The sequence below is a fragment of the Penicillium verrucosum genome (genome assembly GCF_028828655.1).
Source record: "Penicillium verrucosum strain IBT 35672 chromosome Unknown utg000001l_segment0_segment0, whole genome shotgun sequence".
NCBI classification, from domain to species: domain Eukaryota; kingdom Fungi; phylum Ascomycota; class Eurotiomycetes; order Eurotiales; family Aspergillaceae; genus Penicillium; species Penicillium verrucosum.
The window spans coordinates 15,165,063-15,190,466 of NW_026643210.1; the positions used below are offsets into that span (position 1 = coordinate 15,165,063).

At 48.1% G+C, this 25,404-nt stretch overlaps 16 protein-coding genes across 16 annotated transcripts; 6 read left to right on the top strand and 10 right to left on the bottom strand.

Moving 5' to 3' along the window:
• On the top strand, positions 1-1,714 carry N7516_005585 (uncharacterized protein; the record flags this gene model as incomplete). The annotated part of the gene is made up of 5 exons (XM_057218305.1): positions 1-295; positions 361-474; positions 526-658; positions 709-1,138; positions 1,193-1,714. 5 exons carry the CDS (start codon positions 1-3, stop codon positions 1,712-1,714), a joined length of 1,494 nt encoding a protein of 497 aa, XP_057080188.1.
• A 731-nt stretch (positions 1,715-2,445) lies between these two features.
• Positions 2,446-3,411, top strand: N7516_005586 (T2 family ribonuclease; the record flags this gene model as incomplete). The annotated part of the gene is made up of 4 exons (XM_057218306.1): positions 2,446-2,681; positions 2,757-3,051; positions 3,111-3,303; positions 3,362-3,411. The coding sequence occupies 4 exons, from the start codon at positions 2,446-2,448 to the stop codon at positions 3,409-3,411; spliced, it is 774 nt and encodes a 257-aa protein (XP_057080189.1).
• A 538-nt stretch (positions 3,412-3,949) lies between these two features.
• N7516_005587 (BCNT domain-containing protein) lies at positions 3,950-4,761 on the bottom strand (the record flags this gene model as incomplete). The annotated part of the gene is made up of 2 exons (XM_057218307.1): positions 3,950-4,631; positions 4,700-4,761. 2 exons carry the CDS (start codon positions 4,759-4,761, stop codon positions 3,950-3,952), a joined length of 744 nt encoding a protein of 247 aa, XP_057080190.1.
• A 25-nt stretch (positions 4,762-4,786) lies between these two features.
• On the bottom strand, positions 4,787-5,074 carry N7516_005588 (uncharacterized protein; the record flags this gene model as incomplete). Its single annotated transcript, XM_057218308.1, has 1 exon — positions 4,787-5,074. The coding sequence occupies one exon, from the start codon at positions 5,072-5,074 to the stop codon at positions 4,787-4,789; it is 288 nt and encodes a 95-aa protein (XP_057080191.1).
• Positions 5,075-6,679: 1,605 nt separating this feature from the next.
• N7516_005589 (uncharacterized protein) lies at positions 6,680-7,731 on the bottom strand (the record flags this gene model as incomplete). Its single annotated transcript, XM_057218309.1, has 4 exons — positions 6,680-7,198; positions 7,296-7,379; positions 7,446-7,562; positions 7,630-7,731. The coding sequence occupies 4 exons, from the start codon at positions 7,729-7,731 to the stop codon at positions 6,680-6,682; spliced, it is 822 nt and encodes a 273-aa protein (XP_057080192.1).
• A 2,220-nt stretch (positions 7,732-9,951) lies between these two features.
• Positions 9,952-10,648, top strand: N7516_005590 (GPI anchored serine-threonine rich protein; the record flags this gene model as incomplete). Its single annotated transcript, XM_057218310.1, has 3 exons — positions 9,952-10,073; positions 10,139-10,237; positions 10,324-10,648. The coding sequence occupies 3 exons, from the start codon at positions 9,952-9,954 to the stop codon at positions 10,646-10,648; spliced, it is 546 nt and encodes a 181-aa protein (XP_057080193.1).
• Positions 10,649-10,927: 279 nt separating this feature from the next.
• On the bottom strand, positions 10,928-11,701 carry N7516_005591 (uncharacterized protein; the record flags this gene model as incomplete). Its single annotated transcript, XM_057218311.1, has 2 exons — positions 10,928-11,317; positions 11,381-11,701. The coding sequence occupies 2 exons, from the start codon at positions 11,699-11,701 to the stop codon at positions 10,928-10,930; spliced, it is 711 nt and encodes a 236-aa protein (XP_057080194.1).
• Positions 11,702-12,868: 1,167 nt separating this feature from the next.
• Positions 12,869-14,107, top strand: N7516_005592 (dihydroorotase; the record flags this gene model as incomplete). Its single annotated transcript, XM_057218312.1, has 3 exons — positions 12,869-12,971; positions 13,024-13,103; positions 13,175-14,107. Coding segments are annotated over 3 exons (1,116 nt in total), but the record flags the coding sequence as incomplete, so codon positions are not given.
• A 70-nt stretch (positions 14,108-14,177) lies between these two features.
• On the bottom strand, positions 14,178-15,327 carry N7516_005593 (MIND complex subunit MTW1; the record flags this gene model as incomplete). Its single annotated transcript, XM_057218313.1, has 3 exons — positions 14,178-14,774; positions 14,845-15,171; positions 15,274-15,327. 3 exons carry the CDS (start codon positions 15,325-15,327, stop codon positions 14,178-14,180), a joined length of 978 nt encoding a protein of 325 aa, XP_057080196.1.
• A 644-nt stretch (positions 15,328-15,971) lies between these two features.
• Positions 15,972-16,448, top strand: N7516_005594 (uncharacterized protein; the record flags this gene model as incomplete). The annotated part of the gene is made up of 1 exon (XM_057218314.1): positions 15,972-16,448. The coding sequence occupies one exon, from the start codon at positions 15,972-15,974 to the stop codon at positions 16,446-16,448; it is 477 nt and encodes a 158-aa protein (XP_057080197.1).
• A 144-nt stretch (positions 16,449-16,592) lies between these two features.
• Positions 16,593-17,302, bottom strand: N7516_005595 (CENP-X/MHF2 family protein; the record flags this gene model as incomplete). Its single annotated transcript, XM_057218315.1, has 2 exons — positions 16,593-16,640; positions 16,703-17,302. The coding sequence occupies 2 exons, from the start codon at positions 17,300-17,302 to the stop codon at positions 16,593-16,595; spliced, it is 648 nt and encodes a 215-aa protein (XP_057080198.1).
• A 379-nt stretch (positions 17,303-17,681) lies between these two features.
• N7516_005596 (uncharacterized protein) lies at positions 17,682-18,541 on the bottom strand (the record flags this gene model as incomplete). The annotated part of the gene is made up of 3 exons (XM_057218316.1): positions 17,682-18,197; positions 18,264-18,322; positions 18,388-18,541. 3 exons carry the CDS (start codon positions 18,539-18,541, stop codon positions 17,682-17,684), a joined length of 729 nt encoding a protein of 242 aa, XP_057080199.1.
• Positions 18,542-18,927: 386 nt separating this feature from the next.
• On the top strand, positions 18,928-19,505 carry N7516_005597 (uncharacterized protein; the record flags this gene model as incomplete). Its single annotated transcript, XM_057218317.1, has 2 exons — positions 18,928-19,178; positions 19,265-19,505. 2 exons carry the CDS (start codon positions 18,928-18,930, stop codon positions 19,503-19,505), a joined length of 492 nt encoding a protein of 163 aa, XP_057080200.1.
• Positions 19,506-20,178: 673 nt separating this feature from the next.
• On the bottom strand, positions 20,179-20,808 carry N7516_005598 (uncharacterized protein; the record flags this gene model as incomplete). Its single annotated transcript, XM_057218318.1, has 1 exon — positions 20,179-20,808. One exon carries the CDS (start codon positions 20,806-20,808, stop codon positions 20,179-20,181), a length of 630 nt encoding a protein of 209 aa, XP_057080201.1.
• Positions 20,809-22,104: 1,296 nt separating this feature from the next.
• N7516_005599 (MIF domain protein) lies at positions 22,105-23,273 on the bottom strand (the record flags this gene model as incomplete). The annotated part of the gene is made up of 2 exons (XM_057218319.1): positions 22,105-22,827; positions 22,884-23,273. The coding sequence occupies 2 exons, from the start codon at positions 23,271-23,273 to the stop codon at positions 22,105-22,107; spliced, it is 1,113 nt and encodes a 370-aa protein (XP_057080202.1).
• Positions 23,274-23,468: 195 nt separating this feature from the next.
• Positions 23,469-23,960, bottom strand: N7516_005600 (DUF504 domain-containing protein; the record flags this gene model as incomplete). The annotated part of the gene is made up of 2 exons (XM_057218320.1): positions 23,469-23,731; positions 23,792-23,960. 2 exons carry the CDS (start codon positions 23,958-23,960, stop codon positions 23,469-23,471), a joined length of 432 nt encoding a protein of 143 aa, XP_057080203.1.
• Between the last annotated feature and the right edge of the window lie 1,444 nt (positions 23,961-25,404).

Genomic DNA, 25,404 nt, shown 5'->3' on the forward strand with positions numbered 1-25,404 from the left:
ATGACCGACTCAATAACAGACGAGACAGCGCCACTGCTGGGCTCATACACGATCAAACCATCCCAGCACCCAAAGAAACTACTGATCTCCATTGTGTGTGTTATATTCCTGCTGTCGGCCGACTTCGGATTCTTCATGTCCACCGCGCCGCAAATGGCTGTGTATGAAGAGATCATCTGTCGAGACTACCAGGCCACTCTGATTCCTCCGGAGGTCAATCCATGTAAATCAGACGCTGTACAAGGAGAACTGGCACTCGTGATCGGGTACCAGAATACATTTGACGTGCTGCCTGGTATGTGTCCTCCAGGGCTCTATGATATAATGATATAACAATGCTGATTCTTTGGGGAAATACAGGTCTTATACTCTCGCTGCCATATGGCGTGATGTCGGATCGCTGGGGGCGAAGGCCTCTCTTGTATCTTAGCCTACTGGGAATTCTCCTCGGCGAGATCTGGGTTAGGATAGTTTGTAAGTTGGCCATTGAACTCTTCGGTCGATGTAGATTACTGATCATCCTAGGTCTATGGTCAACCGTCATTCCCCTCCGGATGGTCTGGTTGTCAGCTGTGTTCAAAATCATCGGCGGTGGCGACCAAGTCCTCATGGCTATTGCCATGGTCATAGTGGCTGATGTCTTCAACGAAGATGAGAGGTAATTTCATGACTTAATCTTTCTCAGTGATCCATCTGACATGTATACAGAGCGACTGCGCTCTTCCGTTTACAGTCTTGCGTCCAAATCGCAGAGATTCTGGCTACTCCACTCAGTGCCTATCTGATGACTTTCGGTCCAATGGTTCCCTATACCCTATCAATAGGCATCATTATTTTAGGAAGTATTCCAGCTTTGTTCCTACCGGAGACTCTCACACACCCAAAGCAAACGCGAGTCAACCAAGAGGCATCAGAACAGGACAGCGAAAGCGAGCAGTCCCAGCCTCCGAGGAAGCAAACAGTGCTGCAGGAGGTCACCCGACAAGTCCGCGAGTTCGCACGGTCGACACGCTTCATTTGGACCGATACTAATATCTGTTTAATGGTCTTTGTGATGTTTGTCACTATGATGACTCGACAATCCACAAACCTGCTTCTGCAATATGTGTCGAAGAAGTTTGACTGGAGTATCAGTCGCGTATGTGCCCTGTCTCCAATAAAGAAAAAAGAAAGAAAATTAACCATAATATAGGCCAGTCTCTTAATCTCGCTGCGCGGGATATTTTCTCTCGTGACATATTTGGTCATAATGCCAATCCTGTCCTTCTTAGTCACCAAACACCTAAACCTCCGTGGCAAACGTAGCGACCATTTTATGAGCAAAGGCAGCGGCGTGCTTTCAATCATTGGTTTCGCCATTATCTCCATAGCTCCAACCCCTGCGATCTTAATCGGTGGTCAAGTCATCTTGTCAATGGGCTCAGCATTCATTATCACCACACGCAGTCTGGCTACTTCACTCGTACAAATTGACCATGCTGGCACTTTGTATTCGGCAATTGCCATTGCACAGGGCGTCGGAACACTCATTTCCGGTCCCTTATTTGCCAACCTCTTCCGGTTAGGTATGCAACTTGGAACTGTCTGGATGGGACTGCCATTCTTCCAAGCCTCTCTCTTTTTCGCTGTTGCTGTCGCCGCCGTTTGGCATGTTCGACTTGGACCGTCTCCGCGATCCAATGATGAGGAGGAACAGGACCCTTTATTATCTTAATTTCTTATAATTCTTCGGTCAATCTCATGACATCCAAGCAAACTGGCACGGGTTCCTTCATGTGGAGAAGGCATTGTCAGCCTGCAGATATGGCGTAGACGTAGCAGTAATCCCATCCATAGAGATATCCACAACAGTCATTGTCTTCTGAGCGAAGTAATACCAGCTTTCAGATAAAACAGTTCAAATCGCAGGGTTAAGCACTCTGGTTCGTCGGGGTTGGGTGGTCAGCGGGTTTAATCTGGCGGGTTCGAATCAATTGGGGTCGAATCAATTTGAATCAACAGTCGGAAATCCGAAGGAGTAGCCCGGTCGATGCAACCTCAAATGGCGTTTCGTCAGTCTTTTTCAGACGAAAACCGTCGGGCCATGATTTAGCGCCGGAGTGCGTTGTGCCTTTCTATCTTGTCATTGGAGAGAAAAGAGAGAAAAGAGAGAAAAGGGAGAAAGGTCCACCACTCAACTTGCCCCGCTGGATGATCGTCGCCTACTTCGACTAGCACTCCTCTCGTTTATAGTACTTCCTCTCCGAGATGATAGGTGTAGCGGCGACATCCGAGAACAAATCAGCGTCTTGTTATCGGTGCATGTGCTACATTGGCTCTTTGTACCTGACGATATTTTACGCCGATGATTTCTGGACTAAAACATAAAACGGTCCGATGATCCCCTTACATCTCTTCATTCAGCTCTACAATTACTTCTCAATTCGATCTTGAAAGAAAAGAAAAATGTTCCAATCCCAATCTCCAAAGGGCATGCTCGCCCTAGCAGCCATGGGCCTCATCACCAGCACAACTGCCAGCCTTGAAACCTGTGCTAGCAGCACTGCCTTCAGCTGCGCAAGCTCCTCTACAGAGCCAACCTGTTGCTTCAACTACCCAGGTGGTGCCCTCCTCCAGACTCAATTCTGGGATACCAGCCCATCAACCGGTCCCGACGATTCATGGACCATCCACGGATTGTGGTATGTAACATTAATATCTCAATCGGATCTAGATCCCTTTATAAATATCCGGAGTAATAGACTAACTCCCTCCAGGCCCGACAACTGCGACGGCACATACGAGTCGAGCTGTGACTCGAAGCGCGCTTACTCCAACATCACAGCCATCCTGCAGGACCAGGACCTCGGTGACCTGGTCGACTACATGGATGAGTATTGGGTTGATATCAACGGTGAGAACGAGAGCTTCTGGTCGCACGAGTGGAGCAAGCATGGTACTTGCATCAATACCATCGATCCCAGCTGCTATTCCCGCTACAAGGCACAAGAGGAAGTGGGTGATTTCTTCCAGAAGACAGTTGATTTGTTCAAGAGTTTGAATACGCACAAGGTATGCCCCCCTCTCTGCCTTTCATAATATGTGCTGTCCGTTTTCTGACTGGGTTTCAGGCTCTCGCCGCTGCTGGCATTACCCCGAGTACTTCCAAGACCTACACCCTCAGCGCGATCCAGAAGGCTCTTACTACCATGCATGGCGCGTCGGTTTACCTTGGCTGCTCTAGTGGCAAGTTGAACCAGGTTTGGTACTTCTACAACGTTAAGGGTAATGCCATTGATGGAACATACAAGGCTGTTGATACGCGTGAGTTTTATCGGTTGCTTTTTAGTGGGTTCTTCGCTGACCTCTTCGTCCTTTTTAGTCACTACTTCTGGCTGCCCAAAGACTGGCATCAAGTATTTGCCCAAGTAAATAGGGAACAGGGATTGATATGTCTTGTTGATTTACACAATTTGTGCTGAAATGGTATATTTGGATTAGGCTATAGTGTATGTTGATACAGATTCAGATTCTCGTTAATCTGATATGATGATGATCGTTTATTGACCATTAACCTTTCACTGGTTATAAATGTAGACCGGCGGTGATACTGTAGGGTCGTTGAGCACATGGTCATGTTCAGCCCCGAAGTTTAGAGGCAAGTGTGTCAGCCATTCTCGCGAATGCATCCTCGCGAATGCATCATCGCCCTGTACTGGATGGACATAAAGCGCACCGTAAATTCCGGGCACTGGCGAGGCGGGTGGCGTTTGGAGGTCGAGAGCTCACTCTTCTCGGCGAGTCGAGTCGAGTGAGCCGTTTCTCAAAGTAGGCTGATGCGAGAGTTGTAGAGAGTGCCGCAATAACACGACGCTGTGTAGAGGTACGTCCTTGTTGTAGAACGCGGCAGGAAGAGTGTTTCTTCTGACACCAGAAGGAAATTCGCGCAGACAACGCACGAGAACTGTTTTCATATGCCCTTGAGCCGTGCAGCCCGCCGTTCGTCTTCCCTTTTGTCTTCCATACGACCCAAGAAATCCATGCGGCCGATATAACCCTCCTTGGCTTTGCTATGCGTACGCAGCTCGTCCTTGATACCCGCCGAGTCGACGTATGAAGCCCAGTCGAGTCGTGACTTCTCCACGGTGTTGATTTTGGGTCCGCGGGCGTCCTTGTCGTCGGTAGCAAGTTGCTTCTCCCAGCTCTTCTTAATCGTGCCGGTCGGGTTAGGGTCGAATCGCGAAATCTTGCGAAGCGGTCGCCGAAGGTTACGAGCGGTGTTTGCGGCTGCGGCTGCGGCATCCGCGTATTCAACATTCTCCCCACTCGACAAAAACGCTTTAGCCTCCGCCGAGTGTTTGGGAACAACTTTCTCCTCGGTGATCCATTCTCCGGCAAACTTGTAGGTGCGCTTGATCTTGATCATCTGGTCAGCGTGCGCGGCATGGCCTAGTTTGTGTTCCACGTCCCTGGCACCCGGGTCCGGTACTTTCGTTGGTTCGGGTTCGGGGGCGGCGGATTCGGGTATCTGCTGGGTCTGAGGTGGCTGCAAGCCGGTTTGTCCTTGGGGCGCATTCATCTGTTCCCATAGGGCGTTCACGTCCACGGTCGCCCCATCGATCCTGGCCAGCGGTTTGCGCTGTTCTTCTTGTCTGCTCGGGAAACGCGTGTTAAAACCTGATAATAAGTCAAGAAATACTGGCTAGAACAAAAATCTCACATTTGCTGTTTCATTGCGCGTGTACGCACGAATCCACCTGCTCCTCCTTCATCGTCATCCATGTCAATGTCGCCATCGTCCTCGTCACTATCGCGCGCGTTTGCCCTTGATCTTCTTTCCCTTGGTCTTCTTCTCTTTCTTTTCCCTCGCTTTTCTAATTGTAGCCTCATCTCCAGAGTCAAGTTCTGCATCCTTCGGGGGCTGAGATTGAGTGACTGTCTTTCGCTTCTTCTTGGCGGGTTCTGTGGCCTCGTCGGCATCGGAAGATAGGTCGGAGTCGTCCGGTGCCGCGTCTAACTCGAAATCTTCATCCTCGGCGGAGTTATAGGCCTCCTCATCGAGACCCTGATTTTCTGGCAGAGTAGTGTTTGACATATCAAAATATTCTGTGTTGCTGAGGTTTATCAAGAGAGATCCAAAGCAAGTCGCAACAACAACGTTGGATGGATTTCTACCGAAGGCGGTGTCGCGGTGATGTACAGTAAAACCCCCTTACAACGAATCAATTGAAGGTGCCATAACTAGTTAGTTAGTTAGTTATATTAAATAGCTACATGTGTATATATTTCTGGTTCACATACAAATGTAGGCTCCAAAAAAGCCCCTAATGTCACTCTGCTTCTACCCTCATATTTTCCTTGCTTCAATTAACCTCCTATGTTTATAAAGGTCACCAGTTAACTAAGTTTCACCCTCTTCCTGCTGTTCTTCATATTTAAAGCCTAAAGAGCCTCATAGTATAAAACCCGGGGCAATTCAACCACCATCTCATCCTTATCAACCTCTCTAAGGAACTCACTGAGTACAATGCCATCAATGGTTTCAAAATAAGCTCATCAACTATCACGTCTTGCACTATGCAGTGCAGCAGGACTGGGTCTTCAGATCAACCGGGTTGACATAGTTCTGAATATCCATTGGATTTAGCACCCAACTCTGTATAATATGCATATCCGAAGGTATCTATCTTAGTTACTAATAGTAGTAGTTACGAGTATCTAGATCTAGAATATCAAGCGATATTAGGAGCCCTTTTTAGAAACAGTTCTTAATTGTTAATTGGAGGTTGGAATGGATTAGCGAGACATTTTTATTGGTGAAATCTGCCCAGGTGCCCAGGTGCCCTGGATATAGTTAACCTTAGAATTTTGCATGGCGGATTAATTGAAGCATTGGTTTCGTTCGTTATATCCGGCGCTATATCCGAGGGGTTCGTAACGGGGTTTTCCTCCTCCGTCTACAACGTCACGGGTCGTCGGATGGACATTTAGCCGACTGGCAAAACCTTGAAGTTGCATCGACGGCTAAATATTGCACCTATTTCAACGTCAATCTCGGATATAACATCTACCGCCGGCGCCTAATATAATCCGAATCACCACGTGACGAAGCAAGCCCCTTCACACTTTGTAGATAGAAGAATAAGCAACACACAACTCCCTGATATGCGTATGTCTCGACCAACCACCACCCTGTACTCCTAGTACAGGTGACACTTCTGAAGAACCCACAAAATCTTTTACATTATTGGCAGTCCGAATGTCAAAATGGGTACAGCCCTAGACGTCCATCGTTCTATGTCTATGATAACGTGGTAGAGGGTCGACGACGGGACCAGCAATAATAGCATCGCCAAAGATTGGCATCTCAAAATACGGGTAGGAGACTTATGTGGATATGTGAATGAGTTATGAGAGAATTGTAAGTGATTCAATTGTTACTAATGAGCGCAGGAGCACTCAGAGACAAAGAAGAAGAACAAGAACAGCCTCACGGCTGCGGAACAGCAGACCACATCCATCGAGTCATCCCCTTACGGGGCATCGGCATCTATAGCACATGACGGTTAGTATAATTCAGTATCGTATTCGATCAAGACATGGATGCATGACCATCAACGCCACTGAGAAGGAGAAAATCAATTTTTTCTTACCTGCCATCTCCTCGACACGAGCTTGGTGTTCAGCCCACGACCAGGTTTCACGTGGGGCGGCCGCGCGAGCGGCCCCGCGGGCGACTCCATGGTCGGGGTATTGCTGGGTAGGGGTTCGGCGGCTCGAGTGGTTTCGCCAGGGGGGGTTCGGCGCCAGGGGGGGTTCGGCGACTGGAGGGGTTGTTTCCCCAGGGGGCGTCTCGGCGAGAGGGGGTTCGGCGACTGGAGGGGTTGTTTCCCCAGGGGGCGTCTCGGCGAGAGGGGTTTCGCCAGGAGGCATTGGCCACTCCAGCGTTACTAGCACCACGACCGCGGCCGTCCATCTGAGCGTTTCCACGACGTCCACCTCGGCGAATGGCACCGCGGTTACGGGCGTCAGCACCGCGACTGCGACCGCCCCTATAGCCAACACGGCCATCTTCTCGAGAGACACCACGGCCACGGCTGCCGCCCCGCATGTTACCACGTTGTCCCCGCATGCCACCACGGGGTCCCCGCATGCTACCACGCGATTGGCCTCGGCCCCAGGAGCGTCCCCCACGGACTGAGCCACGACGTCCGAAATTCTGCTATGTAGGCCATGCGCGTCAGATATCATGACCACTGCCGCCATCCTGAAAGAAGGTCTGGTCTGGAAAACGGGGAAATAGGGGTAGTTCTTACCTCTCTCAAGTCCACATCCATTTCACGAGCAGTAAGCTCGGCAACACGGGTACCACGAGTGGCAGAAGGCTGAAGGCTGTCACGCTATAAGTGGTATCAGTATAGAGCTTCCAAATATCTGGCTGGATGAAAATCAGAGTCACAACTTACATCGAGGGGCTGGATGCCCTGCATGATCATCGTGGCGCCGCGAGCGCCGCGAGTGTCGCGAAAAGCTTGGCCAGCGCCTTGGTTGACGACTTGGACAACAGCTTGAGACGCATCGTTCTATGAGTCACGTCAGTATTGCTCTGCAGACATTGTCAATGGTCAATGGTGTGTCCAATAGACTTACGCGGTGCATAGAGCGCCAGACTCCGTCGTCACGGCTCCGAACAGTGCTGCCGCCGTCGTGTCTGCCGCGGCCAGGGCCAGAAGGAGGAAGCTCTTCAAACATCTCTTGACAAAGATGCAAAAGAAAGAATGAAGGGATGAAAGGATGAATGAAAAATGAAACACTGCGGAACTCACAGCAGTGAAAGGCGACGACGAGGGAGAGTTGTCGGCCTGGGTGGAACAGAAAGTTTACAAGCCCCCCCCTTCCCCGGCGCCGCCGTCTTTCCGCTGTCTTTCCGGTTTGTTCTACATGTGCATTATCTGGTGCCAGGTTATCCAACCTCTTGTTATCTACTTCCCCATCACTCTCCCGGGCTATCTACATTCTGACCGAAAGCGCCGAAGGATGTTGATAGCGATATCATCAAGAGAAATCTCATTTCCTATAGATATCTCTAGCCAGAAGAAAGAGCCAGAAGCAAACCATAAACAGGAAAGGCAGCCATATCTCCAACGGAAGCCAAGGTTATTATACTAGCCCAGGATATAAAGCGGGAACACGGACTTTGAAAGGGTTTGTTGATGATGGCTTGAAGTATACAGCTATTTAGTTGTGGTTTAATGCTTTGGACTTTACGGTGACGAGGAGGACAGTAGGGATAAGTAGGATGTATTCGTCCTCTCCCATGATTAATTTATACGGTCGGATTTGGTTGGATATGTACGGTCGGGATGAATGACCTCGGGAGGATAGATGAGATGAAATGAAGTCACGGGATGCCGGATGGACATTGAACCGCCGGATAAACCCTAATCCGATAGACCATCTGTTATGGTGGTGTCACCTGACCCTATGTGGAGGGTGCACATGGACAGGACTACAGTCTCCTCTCCATCTTCTTCTTTTCCCCTTTTCTCTCAGCAGTAGCAACCAATACAATTGCTCTCTCTCTCTTCTCCTAGCTTCTCATTACCATCCATCCGAGCCACGTGCCGAAGCAGATAGAAGATAGAAGAATAAGCGATACACAATACACAATACACAATAAACAATCTCTGAATGCATGTGATTATACATGTCTTTTACACTCATAGATCTAAAACATCAATAGATTGGCAAGTTTTAGATGCTGTAGAAGTGAGGTTTTGAGTATGGAATTACTATTCTATAGCTTATGGCAGTGCGATGTACGTACATCAACCTCGTGATAACAATAGAACGGCATGATAGAACGGCACGTTGGGTGGGTATACAGCATGATGATCATAAATTGGTACCTAGGTAACTATCTTCCTGATACGTATGTATGTATAGATTGGCTTTGCTCCCTCACCCCGTCGCTCGCCACCCTGTAATCAAGGGTCAACTTAGGCTGCTAGTTCCTAAGGGATTACATGTGGCTTCGGGCGCTCTAGCCCCCGGAAAGGTGCGAGATAAGTAGTTGGATTTATACTATATTCCTACTACAGTAGACATCGACATCCGCATACAACATATAAAGACAAGAAGGGATTTCCAAGTCTGGAAATGGAGAAGATATTGATGGGGCTTTCTATTGCAGAACTGACATTATACTATCTATACTCATAGGAACTTTGTACGTACAACATACATGTAACTAGCCAGTTCCATAGTTAACTAACTATAACTAGTAGTTATAATGAAGTGGAGACTTGGACATTCCTAATGCGGCTCTGGTCCCTCACGGTCCACACCATTGGCCAAGGAGTTTCGAAGAATGTAACCCCGACCTCTGGAATGCGACATCAGAGGCAGTCATGATGTCAAAAAAACACCTCATTATCACCTTCCATCGCAACTCACAAGCTTGTTTGACCTAGAGGAATACCGCTTTGGGCCAAATTGTCTTCTTCTGGTTCGATTGAACCCTAAGCCAAACTTGCTGTATAGGTTTATATACTAAGTTGGCAACAACGCAAGGAACAATACATATACATCTTATAGATGGATTACTCAATATTTTCTCTCATTCAATACGTCCAACTTTCTTGGGCATAAATAAGAAGAATATATGCTGCCTGGCTAAGAATGTGGACCCTGCAACACGTTTCCACGTGGGAGGTTTCTTCAGACTCCCCTCCTGTCAACGTGCCGGGAATAGACACGGCCTTGAAAGAGGGCTCAACGGTTTCATTGTCTTTAGGATGAATGTAACGTCCAAAATCCAAGTTTTCACCCCCTAATATAAGGTCTCCAGTCTTGAGTGAATATCTGTTTGAACTTTAAATCTCATCTACTCTAAGAGTATACCTATCAGGACGCATATTATTCATATTTTGAGTCCCTTTGTTCTTCAATACAGGCTTCTTCAATATCAAGATGCATTTCTTTACTACTCATCTCTCCCTCCTACTTGGTGCATCAGCTACCCTCATCGCCGCTCAAGATGCAACACCCACATCCGCAAGCACAAACGGCAACTCAAACTGCGCTTCCCAAAAGTAAGCCTATAAGCCTCTAAGTACCAACAATTTGCCATTTATGATTCATTTCTCATAATCAATAGAGTTGTAGATTATTGTGTCGCGATCATGAAGCGCGGACTCGCAAAGTGTGCCTCAGGTGATTGGGACTGTAAGTGCTCGGGCGCTGCAAACATTGCCAAGTGAGTATGACCATCTATCTAGCTCTTGCAATTTCCCAAGGAGGTATCTATACCTACAACCCCGCAGTACTAACATAATTGAACAGCTGTTACGTAGACTGTTCTGATGATGACCCGGATTCGTCCGCGGCCAAACAACTCAGCGTAAATGATTGCGCTACCGCGAATGCATACGACATAGGAGAGACTACCGTCGCACCCTCATGGACTCTGCCCGGGTCGAATGCCGCACAGCCAACCGACATATATGCCAGTCTAACCACCGGTGACAGCTCGTCTACTACTGCCGGGCCGACCAAAGCCTTGATTGGGAATGAGAAGTCGACGAGTCCATCAGAGGGAGCTGCAGTTGTGAATGACGCCGGTAGCTGGATGGCTCTTGTGGTTTTAGGGATAGGGGCGACATTTTGAGACGGTTGGCCCCCGGAGGCAGCAATTACCAGTCTTAAGAGAGTTTACATGGTTATTGGGCTATATACATAAATGAACATCTAGAACGACATTAACTTGGGAATATTCGCTCTGCAATGGTAATAATTATAACGACGATAAATACAGCAAATCAATTCCCAACATAAATAACCAGAATACATCCCTTTCATCCAACACGGTGACCATACATTCATATACACAGATCAACAACCCAACGCCACGCCTACACAGCACCTAAATCCTCCCAAAACTATTTACTCAATTGCGAAACACCTGCTTAGTAGCAATCTCTAACTTCTCAAGTTGGAACTGCTCTGCCCGACGACGAGAAACACCGCGCTGGAACCACGTGCCAACGGCAGCAGCGATTCCCATTAACACCTCCATTCCAAGAAGTACACACAGCAACACAAATCCAGCACGAGTATTGACGCAGTCACGATCAAAGTGACGGGGTGTGTTCGTGTTACTTGTTCCAGTTTTCCACTTGCAGGTCCAGCTGTGGAGGGTTTCGTTCTTGCTGAACCCTGCTGGGTAATCCGAGGATGGTAGGTAGATTATGAATAGGATTCCTACCAGGGCGGTTGAAAAGCCTGCGATGGCTGAGACTGAGGCATAGATATTAAGCGACTTGATACGGGAATGTGGCTAGATGGGCGTAAGTACACGATATCAAGGGTAGTCACACAATGGGATGGGTGTAAGACTCACAGATGGTAGAAGCGCAACGGCGATGTATACCAAGTTCAAGATGGTCACTATACAGCCACAGGAAATAGCGGCGATTGTTGGACGGAGGTCAAAGTTCAAAGGCCACAGTGCGAGACCAGCACTCGCCCACTGTGAGGTGTTCTTATAATGCCGCAAGGGTGGGGCTTCGCACGCGACGATGGCAATAGCAACGCCGAAAATCAAAGAAGATAGACCAAGTCGTGCAAAATGAATGACACGATTGCGTTTCAAAAAGTTCGATTCTTCCATGTCTGAAGAATAAGCACCGCCTGATCCGGTGAGGGACGAGTTTGAGGTCATCATGGAGTGTCGTTGGGCTTGCGTGGTATGGCAGAGAGAGGGGTTGAAGGAGAGTTGTGTGTAGCTGTTGATGACCTTGCCGGCAAGAATAGTCCTTGGAATGGATATCAAAAGAACGAGGAACCCCTCAGGGGCAATAATAAGAAGAAAAAAAAAGAGAAAAACAGTTAAAAAAGAAAAGGCAGGTATTATGTTCAAACGACTCCCTCTCAAATGATAACTAAGGGATACCAGCTCTGATATGTATTCTCGAGGGAACATAGCCCTGACATAGATCCAGTGACTAGTTTAGCAAGCGATGTTGCTATCACAGAAGTAACCACCGAGTGGGCGCGTATCCCGAAGACGATACTCAGCCCATATCACTGCATATAGCCATGCGGAGCGCCTCGATGGGAAACCGACCGCGCTGATTCGTCTGGGGCTCTGGGTTAAATTTGCAGGACTGTCTAGAATTGTAAACAGTGGCCTTGCAACTGGGACCTGTACATCCCCGGAGCATAATTGCTTGGGCGCTAGCATGCAGCCTTGGCAGACGCATCGGGGAACAAGCACCAACGAAGCGCCTAGTAGAGCCAAAGATAGAGTCTGAGCGGGGTTTGCATCGAACTTGTTGAAGAACAGATCTCATTCGTCTTTTGGAAAATCTAATTTTCCCCAAGGATGGTCATGGTGACCTGTGATAGGTGATGGCGAAGCGCCGAGCATTGTGCCTCGGGGGCCACCAGCGGCAAGGGTGATTCAGGAACACCACATCCTTGTATTCCCTGAATGGATCTAGGCTTTGGTCTCTTTGTATATCAATGTTTCTCTCGGAGTACTACGCCAGTCGTGCCACTGTACATAGTAAGTGCATCGAAAGTAGTCCATGCGAGGAGAATGGCGCAGGTAAGATTGGAATACATGTATTTCTATTTTCAAATCAGCCTAGCTTCTTACACACACATATCACAAATCTTGCCTCTCTCTGAGTCATTGTAAGATTTCTCATTTCCAATGATTTTGAAGTGTCAAAGAGTCAAAGAGTCGAAGAGTCGAAGACATGTAACTAATAACTGGCTTGTGGGGTCGCCACCGCCATCGGCAGAACTTTTTCAAAAATGGCGGGGCAAAAGTGAAGATCCAACTTTTTCTTTTGAAAACATCTGCATATCATATCAGAGAGAAAGAGATATAATTGCAATTAGAGCTTGGTTTTTGATTTTAGAATTCATCATGCCTCTCTCTAAGCTGCAGGGAGTAAAGCTCCCCGCCTCGGCCGACTTCCATGGTACTAAGCAATTCCGAGGAATATTAATAGATGCAAGCTGACCAAAAGATAGTCCATCTTCGTGAGGGTCCAATGATGGATTTGGTGACTCCCACTATCCGACAGGGTGGTGTGAACACCGTTTTCGTTATGGTAAGGGGAGAATATCTTTATTAGGGAAAACCAAATTCTGTCTTTGGAGCTATGTCTAATACATTCAATAGCCCAACCTTGTACCACCCATCACGACCGTCGACCGTGCTCTGGACTACCAGAAGCGCCTCCAAGCCCTCGAACCGAATGTCAAGTTCCTTATGTCGCTGTACCTCCACGAGACCGTGACTCCGGAGACCATCATTGAAGCCAAGAAGAGCGGCATTGTTGGTGTCAAGAGTTACCCAGCCGGTGTGACCACCAACTCCTCTTCCGGCGTGGTCGACTACACGCAATTCTACCCCGTATTCGAGGAGATGGAGCGACAAAATATGATTTTGAACCTGCACGGAGAAAGTCCCTCTGGAGGTGATGTGACAGTGTTGTCTGCGGAGGAGCGATTCCTTCCTAAGCTCTTTGAGCTACACTCTAAGTTCCCCAAGCTGCGCATCATTTTGGAGCACTGTACCACTGCTGCGGCTGTGGAGGCTGTGGAGAAGTGCGGTCCCACGGTTTCTGGTACCATCACTGCTCATCACCTATCCATTATTATCGACTCATGGGCCGGCGACCCATTCTGCTTCTGCAAGCCCGTTGCCAAGACTCCAGCCGACCGGGATGCCCTTCTCCGTGCTGCTGTTTCAGGAAACCCGAAGTTCTTCTTCGGCTCCGACAGCGCCCCACACCCTGCGGCATCCAAGCGTGGTGGCGAGAAGATCGCTGCCGGCGTCTTCACCCAACCATACACCACTCAGGCTGTGATTGATGCCTTTGAGCAGGCCTGCGATAACGGTGTCCTCAAGGAGGATGTGATCACGCCAGAGATTGTCGAGGGTTTCATGAGCAAGTTCGGACGGGCCTTCTATGGCCTCCCGGAGGAGCAGAAGGAATTCATCACCATCGAGAGAAAGGGCGAGAAGATCTTGGAGATCCTCCAGTCAGACAAGATTGACGTGGTCCCATTCAGGAAGACCCAAGAGACATGGAGCATCACTTGGTCTTAGTAACCCGACCAGTAAATATTCAATAATAGAGTCGTAGAACAAAACATATTTTTTTCACATGCACATCCTGTTACACAGACCTGTCTTGCGTAAGCATGTTTGCCACGCTTTCAAGGGCGTGAGCCTCTCTGATGTCGATTCTGCGACCTGCGACCACTGGATTTCCATCGTCACCCATAGCAAGCTGTCCAGCTCGCTCGAGATGGAGTCGAATTCTGCTCTCAATGTATTCCTTTCTCTCGTCTCTCTTGGACTTGGTTTCCATTGGCACTGTTGCATTGGGCAGGGCTGCCAATTTCGGCCGGAGCTGCTCAAGTGTCGCCTGTAACGCGGGCAGCTGCGAGAGAATGAAAGTAGTGTTGGTTGTAAGAGGCGTGGGTTTAGCATTCGGCCCAGCATCCACACCAACACGAAGTTGACGTGCAGCCGGGGTAGAGCTCAAGAAGGACAAATCCACTGGTTTGTTTTTGGCCGTCTTGGGCACACCGTCTGCCTTGGCTGTTTCGACTGTGGACAGAATAGATTGTAGTTGTGAGATGACGGCGTCATTTCGAGCGCGTTCTTCTTTTAGGGACCGGTTCAGTTTCTTCGTCTCGAACAACTTCTTGCGTTGCGCGTGTATGGTTTCTGGAGTCGGCGTATCCGGCGAAGATTCGAAAGAGAGACCCTAGCATAATGACATTAGTATATCTCCTTTTCCAAAACTGGTCTAGAAATCCATGAATGACTCCACATACCTCGTAATGCTTCAGCCGTACCCAAGAGAGCAAGTCCCCGGGCACCGTGAGAATGTTGCGCAGCACATAGATCTCAAATTTGTCGAAGGCCTTATCAACATTGGCCTCTAGCAGCGTCTCTAGCTGATGCAGTCCATTCTCAATCTCTAGCTTTGCCTCGGGATAAACCACATTGCCATCCTCGTCTGTTTCCGCGATGCTAGGTCCACTGCTGTCATGGGAGAAACCGAGTCGTTCAGGCGGTGTATTTAGGAGTCCGGACTCTAAGCTAGAGATCGCTTGATAGATTAGGTTGTTGATCGAGTTGATAATGTCATCTATGAGAGACTAGGGAACTTGTCAGCGATATTCCTAGTTGTAAGGGCGAGCCGCAGGTCGCAGGTTGCGCGTGCAGCACGAGTCAATGCATATTAGTCTCGGTTGACGTACCAAGGGTGTGTAACTGAAGTGCTCAGTGAGCAAGGAGGTCGTCGCATCGTCCATCGCGAAAAAGATTGGTCTTCTCGGGCTGGGCTTGACGCGTTGAAGGAACAAAATACGCGCGGGGGAAATTCCACTAGCCACCGCCTTCCGTCGACTATCAACAACATTCTTGGTGACATCCAGCTTTTCATTCAAATCAAACTGAATTCTTTATCTTTTTTTCTCTCCGGCTTCTATTTTATCATCTCCGATGCATACTGCAGGCTTGGTACGTTGTACATTATTTGATGTCAGACTGACACGAGTCTCATCCCGACTTCTCAACCCAGTCACCAGGTACCCGGCAGCGTTGATATCCAGCTGAAGCAAGACCCTTGTATTTAGCTGTCAGCATACTCTATACAATGTGACAGATGACCATCCCCTGGAAAATGTTCTGATTTGAACGACCGGACTGTCGGGCCATTGGGAGGTTATGATCTAGTCCGGGTAAGACACCGACTTTGCCCGTGTCTCCTAGTTGTAAAGAACAAAATATATTTAAACTCTGCTTGAGGATCCTGAGATATCTCTATATGTAGTAGTGTGTTTTCTCTAGAAACTGCTGAAAGGGCGTAGAGACAATCCAAACATTCAGTCTTGTCTACCTCGGTAAGAACTCATCCAGGCCTCTCAAGGATTACTCCTCACATCTCCAGTCCACAATGTCCCAAGGAAATCCCCTTCGAGTCCTAGTCATCGTCTCGCACCGGAGTTCTCAGATAACCAAAGCCCAAAACAACCCAGAAGCCCTCCTACCAAAAGCCATCCGCCTCCTCAAATCATGCCACCTGTACCTCCCACAAGAAGCTCGCCCAGCAACAAAGTTAGTGGCAGCTCAGAAGTGGCGAACGCGAGTATTCTTCGTCTTCGACATCTGCCACACGGCCTACGACGCCAATCTCGGCCATCTGCCCGAGCAGAATAAGCTCCCCGTTGCTGTTGTTCATCTTAGCAAAAGGAACACGGCCTATGAGGCGAATGTGTGGTTGTCGAAGAGGGTAAACAGAGATATCGCTCTGTTTCACAATGCGAATGGCTTCGGGGCTGTGCCACCCTTTGTGGAGGATCATACCGTGGGAAAGCCACCTGAGTATATGAACCCGAGGGATATTTCACTCTTGCAGGCCTCTTGCGTTTGAAGATTTGAAGATGTTTGGATTAAAAGTGTTGCATGCGTTCTGCTGATTCTGTGGTCAACTGGTATCTTGAACAATGAACTATAAGTCCTAATACATGATGAATTTGAATCAACGCCGTGACCCTTTGTGGAAGAGATGCATGGGCTAGAAATCCATCGCGAGCTGTGGGGCCATTTTCTCAAGATCTTCAACCTATAAAACCAATCAGAAGACCTAGTATAGACTAATTGGAGGATAAAACAATGAAGACTTACCTCGAGGAACCCGTCCCCGAGACTTCTGCCTCCAGTATTTCCATCCGACTCGGCCCTCTCATAGGCAGCTCGGGCGATGGCTTCCCTCACAAAAACATCAATATACTTGGCAACAACGTTATTGGCATCTTTCGCGACCTTGGTCTTCTCATTCTGGAAATGCTGGTGCAGCAGGCGTGTGAGCAGTTTAGAAGGTATTTTCGGGTCGCTGCAAGTCACATCCTCTGCTTGGTTTGCAGTTGTGATTTCAGCAAGGATATAGTCCGGCTCTTTAGAGACCGAGCGCGAGCGGCTGCGGCTCGATCCATTGGAGTCGGACTCGGATTCGGATTCGGAGGCGGCATTGGCTACCGGAGAATCGGGTCGGGGGCGTTTCCCGATACTTGTCGATTTGCTCTGGGTCGCAGACTTGCTTTGAGTCGTGGGTTTGCTTTTTGTTGTTCTGGGCAAGGTTGTGGACGCAGCAGCTTTTGTGCTGGTTTGCTTCGCTTTTCCTTTGGCCTCCAGCGCGGAGCTGGATGGTCCCGCGCTAGTCGTGCGACTGGGAGGTTTGAAGGGAAGACGTGGGCGCTTTTGAGCTGGTTTAGGTTCGCCGGGCATCTTGGTATCTTAAGTAATTGCGCCGGGTATGCGATGGGTGAGATGGGGAATCGCAAGTAGTAATGGTGAGGGTGATTGGGGATATCGGGGAAATTGGGGAACACTCCAACGCGGGCGCGATCTACAGTACGCGCTGTCAGGTGATGAGGGGAGGCCCTACTTTTCTGGTTGCGATAGGTTTAATGTTCTTTTTCTTTTTTTTTTTTTTTGGTGCTTTTCGTTTATCAACCCTATGCACATGCTTTCCATTGTTACTAGTCTCAAGTATCATTAAAATGAAGAGTGATGCGTTAAACCCTCGCTCCTCCACAACACACCAGGTAGAAACCCACAAGTCAAAGCCCTTGCCGACGGACAGGAAGTAGATGTCTTGGTTCTCTCAGTCCTGTTCAGTCTCTCTGGGACGTGCCATGCGAATGGGGCGAGCGCGGCGGTTGCTAGCCTCAAAGGGATGGTACACATTGATACGAAGACCGACCGTGTCAATCAACTTACAAATGCGCTCCCAGGGAACTTTGAACAAGCCGGAGCAGAAGCGGCTGGAGTAGAGTCTCTGGGGACGCTGATTACCGGTCTCGGAAGCCTGCTGGGTAAGAACTTGTAGCTGTCTATTCAGGTCCTGTAGGGCAGCAAAAGTGCTGTTGACAATCATGTCCTCCGAATCCACACGGCTGCCATAATACTCCGAGGTAAAGAGGCAAATTACCCAATGGCGACGACGATGTAGGAGGAAGTCACTTTGTTGTGGTGGAATCATCAGTGCGGTACCGAGGGGGCGGTTCACAACGAGAGAGGGCTGCGGGTCCTCGTCACGTAGGTCGGTGATGGTGTTGGTGACTGGGTGGTCGTGATAAGTGCGACAGTGATTGTGATAGATCTCGTAGGCGGCGGGATACTGAACAAAATCGTCTTATTAGCTCTAGATTGTCACATCAAGTGGGTGAGTTATTGATCGACTAACCCGCTCACGAAATGCACGGGCAATGCCTGAACCCCAGACACCCTGGCAGTTGCACGCATCTACATTTGCTAGGTTAGTGGGGAGTTTTGAAAAATGAACAGTCGCTAAATGAGGGGGTTCCCACGGATTAGAGCAGCGCCATTGGGGGCATCGAACAGATCGCCAGGGGTCTCCTGGACAAAGCTGACATCAGGCAAAGACGATGTCATCAAGACCAACGACTCATCGCTGTCAGTGCGATCAATCGTTGCAGCCTGATTATCACCTGTGTCAGACATGATATTGTGTGGTAGACGGAGAAAGCAAACGAAGCAACTAGAATTTTCTCATGGTCCCTAAGAAGAGTTGAGGGAAGTGAGGATAGTATTAAGGGGAATGGTTTAAGAGAGTGTATAATGGAGCAAGAGTTGGGTGCTCTACCGTCTGAACTGTCACGCTCCCACGTGAAGCTCGCAAGACAACATACTATCTTTACCTTTTTTCGAAAAAAGAAGAAAAAAAAAGTTCTCAGCTGCAGAAGCTTTTTTTCTTTCTTTCTGTAGAATAGGAAGCTATAGACGTAGTTACGACGTAGTTGGTACAGATTAAGCAGGCACGATGTTGCGTAGAGGGTATATCGTGTTTTCCCCCAGCAGCGTAAATTTGTATTCACAACATCGCAGCCATGGCGAACAATAACACAAACATCATCAGCATCGTGATTAATCTGGCCCCCGCTCCCCCTCCACCCACCTCCGCCCCCCAACCCTCCTCATCTCGTTCTAACTCCGGGACCTCTCGGTCCACAAGTGAACAGTTAGTCGCGTCCCCGGGCTTTTGGGCCCTTCTTTGCCTCGCGGCTGGACTTGTTGCCGGGGCTGGTTATCTTGTTTGGAGGAAGGTAACCTCTAAACAAGGGGACCCGGAAAATACCCCGTAAGTGGTAAACCATGACTCTTATGGAAACTATATTGGCGGATCTTTGCCTATGTATGCATAGAGGCTAATGTATCGTAAAATAGCGCCGAAGGTGTCTCTGTGGGCGTGCAGACCGAGGAGATCCCCGAAGGGGATTATGTCCAAGCCCGCCCGCCTTATGTGATTACTACGCCCTCCGCCACGCCCTCCGTCACGCCCTCCACCACTCCTAAGAAAAAGGAGAAGAAGCTGGACTCCGCAAAAGCTTCCAGTCTCTCTAGTACGACGCGCAACGTCTTACACGTGGCGAAGGAGGGCCTGACAATGGAGCCGGCGGTATTTTGAGGCGATGCCGAGGCGACGGCGTTCCTCTGTTGTTTTGTCCTTTTCTTCTCTCCGAGAACCTTAGCGAGGCGAGATGAATGAAAACGGAGCTTTTTAACAAACTGGGGTTGGAGGAGGAGGAGCAGGAGGTGGTGGTGGTGTTTTTGGTGGCGTTCCTCCGGGCTTTTTGGTCTTTTTCCTCTTTTTTTTTGTTGTTTTGTTGTTTTGTTGTTTTTATTTTTATTTTATTTTTCTTTGGTTGGCCCTCTTGAGAGGTGACCATTTCTAAATACATACTGCCACCAGGCAGTTTCATCTTGGGAATGCATTTTGCTATTCAATGTAGACACCTTCGCAGACTTGGAACTTATGGTAGACCCTGATTGATCCAACACGAGACCTTGTGGAGGCCAGGTGCTAAAATTCCCTTTATATAAAGATTTTCTACATCTTGCTATAGAAACCCAAGCACCTAGGTGGTAAAATTTCGAGACAATAGGTCTCTAGTGCCTGATTTAAATATAGTTTCATACATGGGGTGAGAGAAGTGCTTTCACCTGAACAGAATTAGGAGTTTCATCAAGCAAATCCATTCATATCGATAATTCACGACGCTTTAAAGCAAGATAAACAAATTTACAGTAATCTCGCCCAATGACGATCACTCCTAGTGAGACCCAATTCCTCCTTACCATTAAAGCCGAGCTAAACTTTTACAAAATTTCTTCCAAAAACTCCGAGCCGGCTTTGCGGGAGCACCATCACTCGATTTCCGAACACTAGCGGCCATATCATAGGATGGAGGGCTTTGGCCAAGTTTGTCATTCATATTATCCACCTTTGAGGACTCAAGTAACCGCCCAGAAGAGAAAAAGTAGTCATTGCGATCCTGAGAGTTCTGGGCTAGCTTTCTTTGCATCTGGCGGTTTGGATTCTGCTTTGAAGAAGCATAAACTCGATCGAACTCGCTGTCGGAGAGTCTTTCCATAGCGATATAGATTTCGGGGTTTTCAAGGCGTTCTTTTAGAACATTTGAGAACTTTCTAACCAACTGAATCTCCTCTTCCAATAACAGAAAAAACTTTTCAAGGAAGTCTATTATTAGCAGCGGGGCATCGTCATCGTCGTGCATAGGGTGGTTCTCTGATAAGTTCCCAAGCTCTGTCTCTAACTTCGTCATCTGTTCCAGTGCTAACCGGCGAGTACGCTCGTTCTCGATGACAGAGGTGAGTACATCTGGGCTCGGCTCGCATAAGTGGCATTGTGAAGAAGGGTGATAGTCAGAGACTGGCTTCAATTCTTGGCTTCCAAGTAGTTTGGACATTTTTTTTTAGAAATAATGAAACGATTCTCGTATGGTAATTTGGGATCGAGGTTTGAAATAGTAGAAAGATATATCTACCTGGGCATCGTATACTCCTTGCCGCCGCCTAATAAGGAATGGATCCCTCCCAAACCTTGGGACTAATCCGAGAATAATCCGAGTCCCTCTCACCTTTAGGGCTAAGGTTTTGTTTAAGCTTTGAAGGTTTCATGTAGCCGCACTGGGTTTTCGTTCCACAATTTCGCACACATTCAGGCCTAGACCTCCGCAATGGGCCCAGGACCTTAGACCCCATAAATCAACCAGCAGTGGGCTATGGGCCCCCAACAAAGACCATTTCTATACATAAATCCCGTCTTGGCGCTTATGAGTAGAGTCTATCTTGGCAGTCATTTTCAGTCTAAGTGTTAATTATTATGGTATCGCCATGTACTTCCCATACTCGGCCCCATATTATATTCCCATAATGATGCCCCTCTAATCATGCCTCCATTAAATCACATGATCTGTATAGGGCTAATTGTTAGAGTTAATCGAGCCTTGGCACCCATAATAATGCACCCATTAAATCACGTGATTATGATGCTTAGACTGAAAATGACCGCCAAGAAAGGCTTATCTTAATTGGGTTAGACCACTGTGCCAACAGGCTGTTGTTTACCATATTGCCTGTATAATTTGCTGAGCGAAGCGAAGCAAAATAAGGTATAGTACTATTTTGCCCGAGTAATCCCGTAGATTCGGTGGTACGCCTTACTCTATAAGTAGATACCACTTTACTACGGCCTATCCCGCAGCACAGTACAACGCTAACCAACCGCGGTTGTCCACAGCAAGCATGCATATCGGCCCTAGATGTTACAAGTAGGCGGGCCACATTATTATGATCTGATGCTGCGGCTAGGTAGAGAGCCGTACATGTGTTATGAGCGCGACAAACTCATCTTACTTCTTGAAAACTCTCATTTGTTGAGGGCACCTTCGAGGCACCTACTCCAAACGCTTTCGGAGTTAGAAATACATATACGCATATACGCATATAGAACCCTTGGAAAGGAAGGATACAAAAGGGGAAAATACACACTACATTGACAAGCGGTCATCTAATTCGATTTTGTTCTAAGAGGAAGACTCGATGCACTATGGCCAAGGATGCATGGTATAATCATATAGAATGAATCCATGGATAGTTTGATACAGCGAAGCCACATGCCGAATCCCTATCAAGAAGATACCCCAACGCAATCAAATACATTACCCATTGCACTTTGCGATTTTCAAACAGAACCTTGCAATTCAATCCTTCTTTCCCTTTGTGGCTGCGAAGGGCTTCTTTGTGGTCAGCTCGCCCAATTCGCCCAAACGACGGTTAACAAAACTTTTCAAGCTCTCTCTTTTCTTCAAGGTTTGTTCGCATCTCTCATCCTTGGATGAGACCTGCCTGATTGATTCCCTCTTTGGTGACTCCATCGGCTCTTTTTCGTCTGTCTGGTGTGGCTTCGGTGGAGAGACATGACCTGAAGTAAAGGCAACGGGCGAAGTTGAAGTAGGGCTTGTGACGTCAGGGCTCATGACTGAAGTGAGAGAGATCGGAGCACTGCTGCCGCTGCTCGATTTTATGCGACGACTCATGGATCGCGAGATAGACTTGAGGATCGAGGGACTATTGCTAGAATCAATTTGTTCGAGGCGGTCGATCTCACTCCTGGCGGTCATCCCATTAGTTGCAAGATTGTCTTCGCTCGCTGGAGTGTAGATCACCACCCCTTTGTCGGGGGCGATGCCAAACATTTCTTGAATGGATGACTGAATTAGGCCGGTGTTGCGGAGGTTGGTCAGCGGTCCGATCAGACTCGAGAGAGCCGTGATCTTCAACAGGTACGCCGACCCGGACGTATTTCCGAAAATCAGGTCAGCGTTCTGGTCGATGGTGACTAGCATTGATGTTTCCGGACGCTGATAGACCTGGGCAAGGAAGTGGGCGAAATCCGACAGTAACTTGGGTGTATCATCCTTTCCCTAGTTGGTGGATTAGCAGGGAGCGATCACCGAGCAGATATCAGCAGGTCACAAACTTGAGTGTTGGTCTTGAGCTCAACGACAACAACCGATTCATGTGTTACGCGGTCTTTGGGGGAATTGTGCGATCCACGGGCCGTAAATGCGTCTTCGTAGTACAACTTTTTCACCTTTGTTAACGGCGAATCGTCCACGCTTTTCTGGGAAAGATAGATGGGCATGCTCTCTGACGCAAAACGTGTGGCAGGCGCGATGTTCTCCTTATCGTGTTTTTCCTCCTTGAACATTGATGAAGTTCTCGCTGGCCTCTCGGGCATGATGATCGGGGGTGCGTTGGCATCGACAGGGTTTGGTACAGCATTACACGATGCATTAGGGGGTTTCTGTAGTAGGGGAATGTTGGTGGTCAAGCGAGGCAAAGACGGTTTCTTCTTGGAATGGTCCATTTTATGTGACAATTTGGGGGGTTCGAGTAATGAAATGAGGTGATGAAAGTTGAAATGTTATAAGATGACAGAGAGAGAAGAACCCATGGAGTCATGGACTCTTGGGACCTTTCAAGGAAGGCACGAGACAGAAAAGTAAACAAAAGAGATGATGGAAGGTACGAAGACACAAATCAAATATACAAAGGTGCAACTTCACGCAAGAAAGGCCAATTCGCTGAAGGCCGAGTTTCCACTCAAACAAATTTTGTCAATACGTCTCCTTCGGTCCCAAACAATCTCCCCGTTGGTGTGTCTGATATACAACACCCGATGCTGTGGAATGAATTCCTCGTCGGTAGTCTCCTTCTTCCAACTACCCATGGTGATTTCTAATTGTCCTTCAAATCGGTCCACGAAGCCAATGATATAGTTGCTGCGTTCAAACCCCGAATCCCAAGTAATGCGATTGATGATATCTGTAAGTTGTCAGATTGTCAAACTTGGCGATGGATACATTTTTCAACCTAGCTACCTACCTCCAGCCGGGCGCAGTCTGTTTTCGCCAGCCTTGGGGTCATACTCAGGCGAAACACTTCGCTTCTCTCGCTTTCGTGATGATGAGATAGTTGACTCTGGTGGGAATTGGGATGCCTCTAGTCTCGTTGTCATATTGGCATATGTTTCGTTCGGGTTATTTGAAGCCATGCTTTAGTGATTCAAGAATCCCGGGATCTTCGAGTTGTGTTTCACTACCTAACATGGAAACTGGAGTGATTTATATATCACCAGAATGGTGTCCAGGCCAGGCACTTTTTTTTTCCATATCAATTTCGCGTTTACGACTCAGCCTCATGCGCCTGGGGATGAAACATTGGAATGATTCACATATAGTCATAAATGGAGTGGGTGTCGTATGAATTCGAGTGATACATACATACATACATAGGCTTAGATGGCAATGACTCAGAATGCAATTGTGGCCTGGCCACGGTGACTCATGGATTCCACCAGGAGCTACCAATGACCTTCCCTTCGCATTACCTGCAAAAGGTCAAAGACATACAAATTTAAGATGTAAAATTGAAATTAGTTAGTGAAAGGAAAAAAGAAGGAAAAAAGAAGAAAAATATATACTCCGATAGGGGGAATCGAACCCCCGGCTGCCGTGTGAGAGACGGCGATGTTAGCCACTACACCATATCGGATATTGGATAGAGAAAACTCACGGTATTGACTACATTAGGGTTAGCTCTCTTTGTCCGTTGTGTTCCTATGCTGGATCTATAGTCCCCTGTTCCCACCCCACCACCCAACAATCCAGGTCATTTTTCTTTTCTCCCGGTTATCCCTAGGTCTTGCAGGTAAGGTATCTTTACTAGTTATTGATTCGAGCTCCTGAACTCCGCCACCCCCTTTCCCGTATGACTCGTCGACTATTCTACGATCCCGCAATTGCAATCTACGCTAGCCTCCCTCGTCCGGCCCTACTTTCCCCCTTAGCTCCGACCATTACGCTCGAAACGATACCTTTTCCTCTAGTCCGTAGCACTTAATTTGCCGCTCTATCGTTAACCTTTATATATATAGGCGCATTCTCCCTTCTCTTTTAGGATAGTCGTCCCTATGTTGTATATAGCGGGTTATATATATAGCCCGGGGTAGACTTTACCGCGTTAGAGTCTTATCAACCTTAGCTAAGGGCGTTAGCCTCGTTTCGGAACCGGAGATAACTAGGATTAGATTACTCGACTTAGTTAATTAATTGATTAGACTAACTCGGCTACGATTCGCGTTAACTAGCCGGTACTTGCTTATTAGCGCAATTTTATACGACTAATATAGAGATAGTTTTTTTTAATAATTTAATAATGATTGTAATAGTATATAGCGGTTATATCGAGACTCTAAAACGACCTTCGACAAGGTCATCTGTGCTAAGGCTCTTACATCTCAGTTGGAGTTGATAGGGCCCCAGTGCAACCTTCGAACAGGGTGGATCGCGGAGCCACTCACTTGGGCACGCCTCGCGAGTTTTCCTATCCACCTGGCACCCAACCTTCCCCAGCGTGATGAATGGCTAGCAGCGCTGAAGACACGTTCACTTAGTACTGGCACCGACCCTCACCAAATTTCGGCCCTCCAGGTCGTG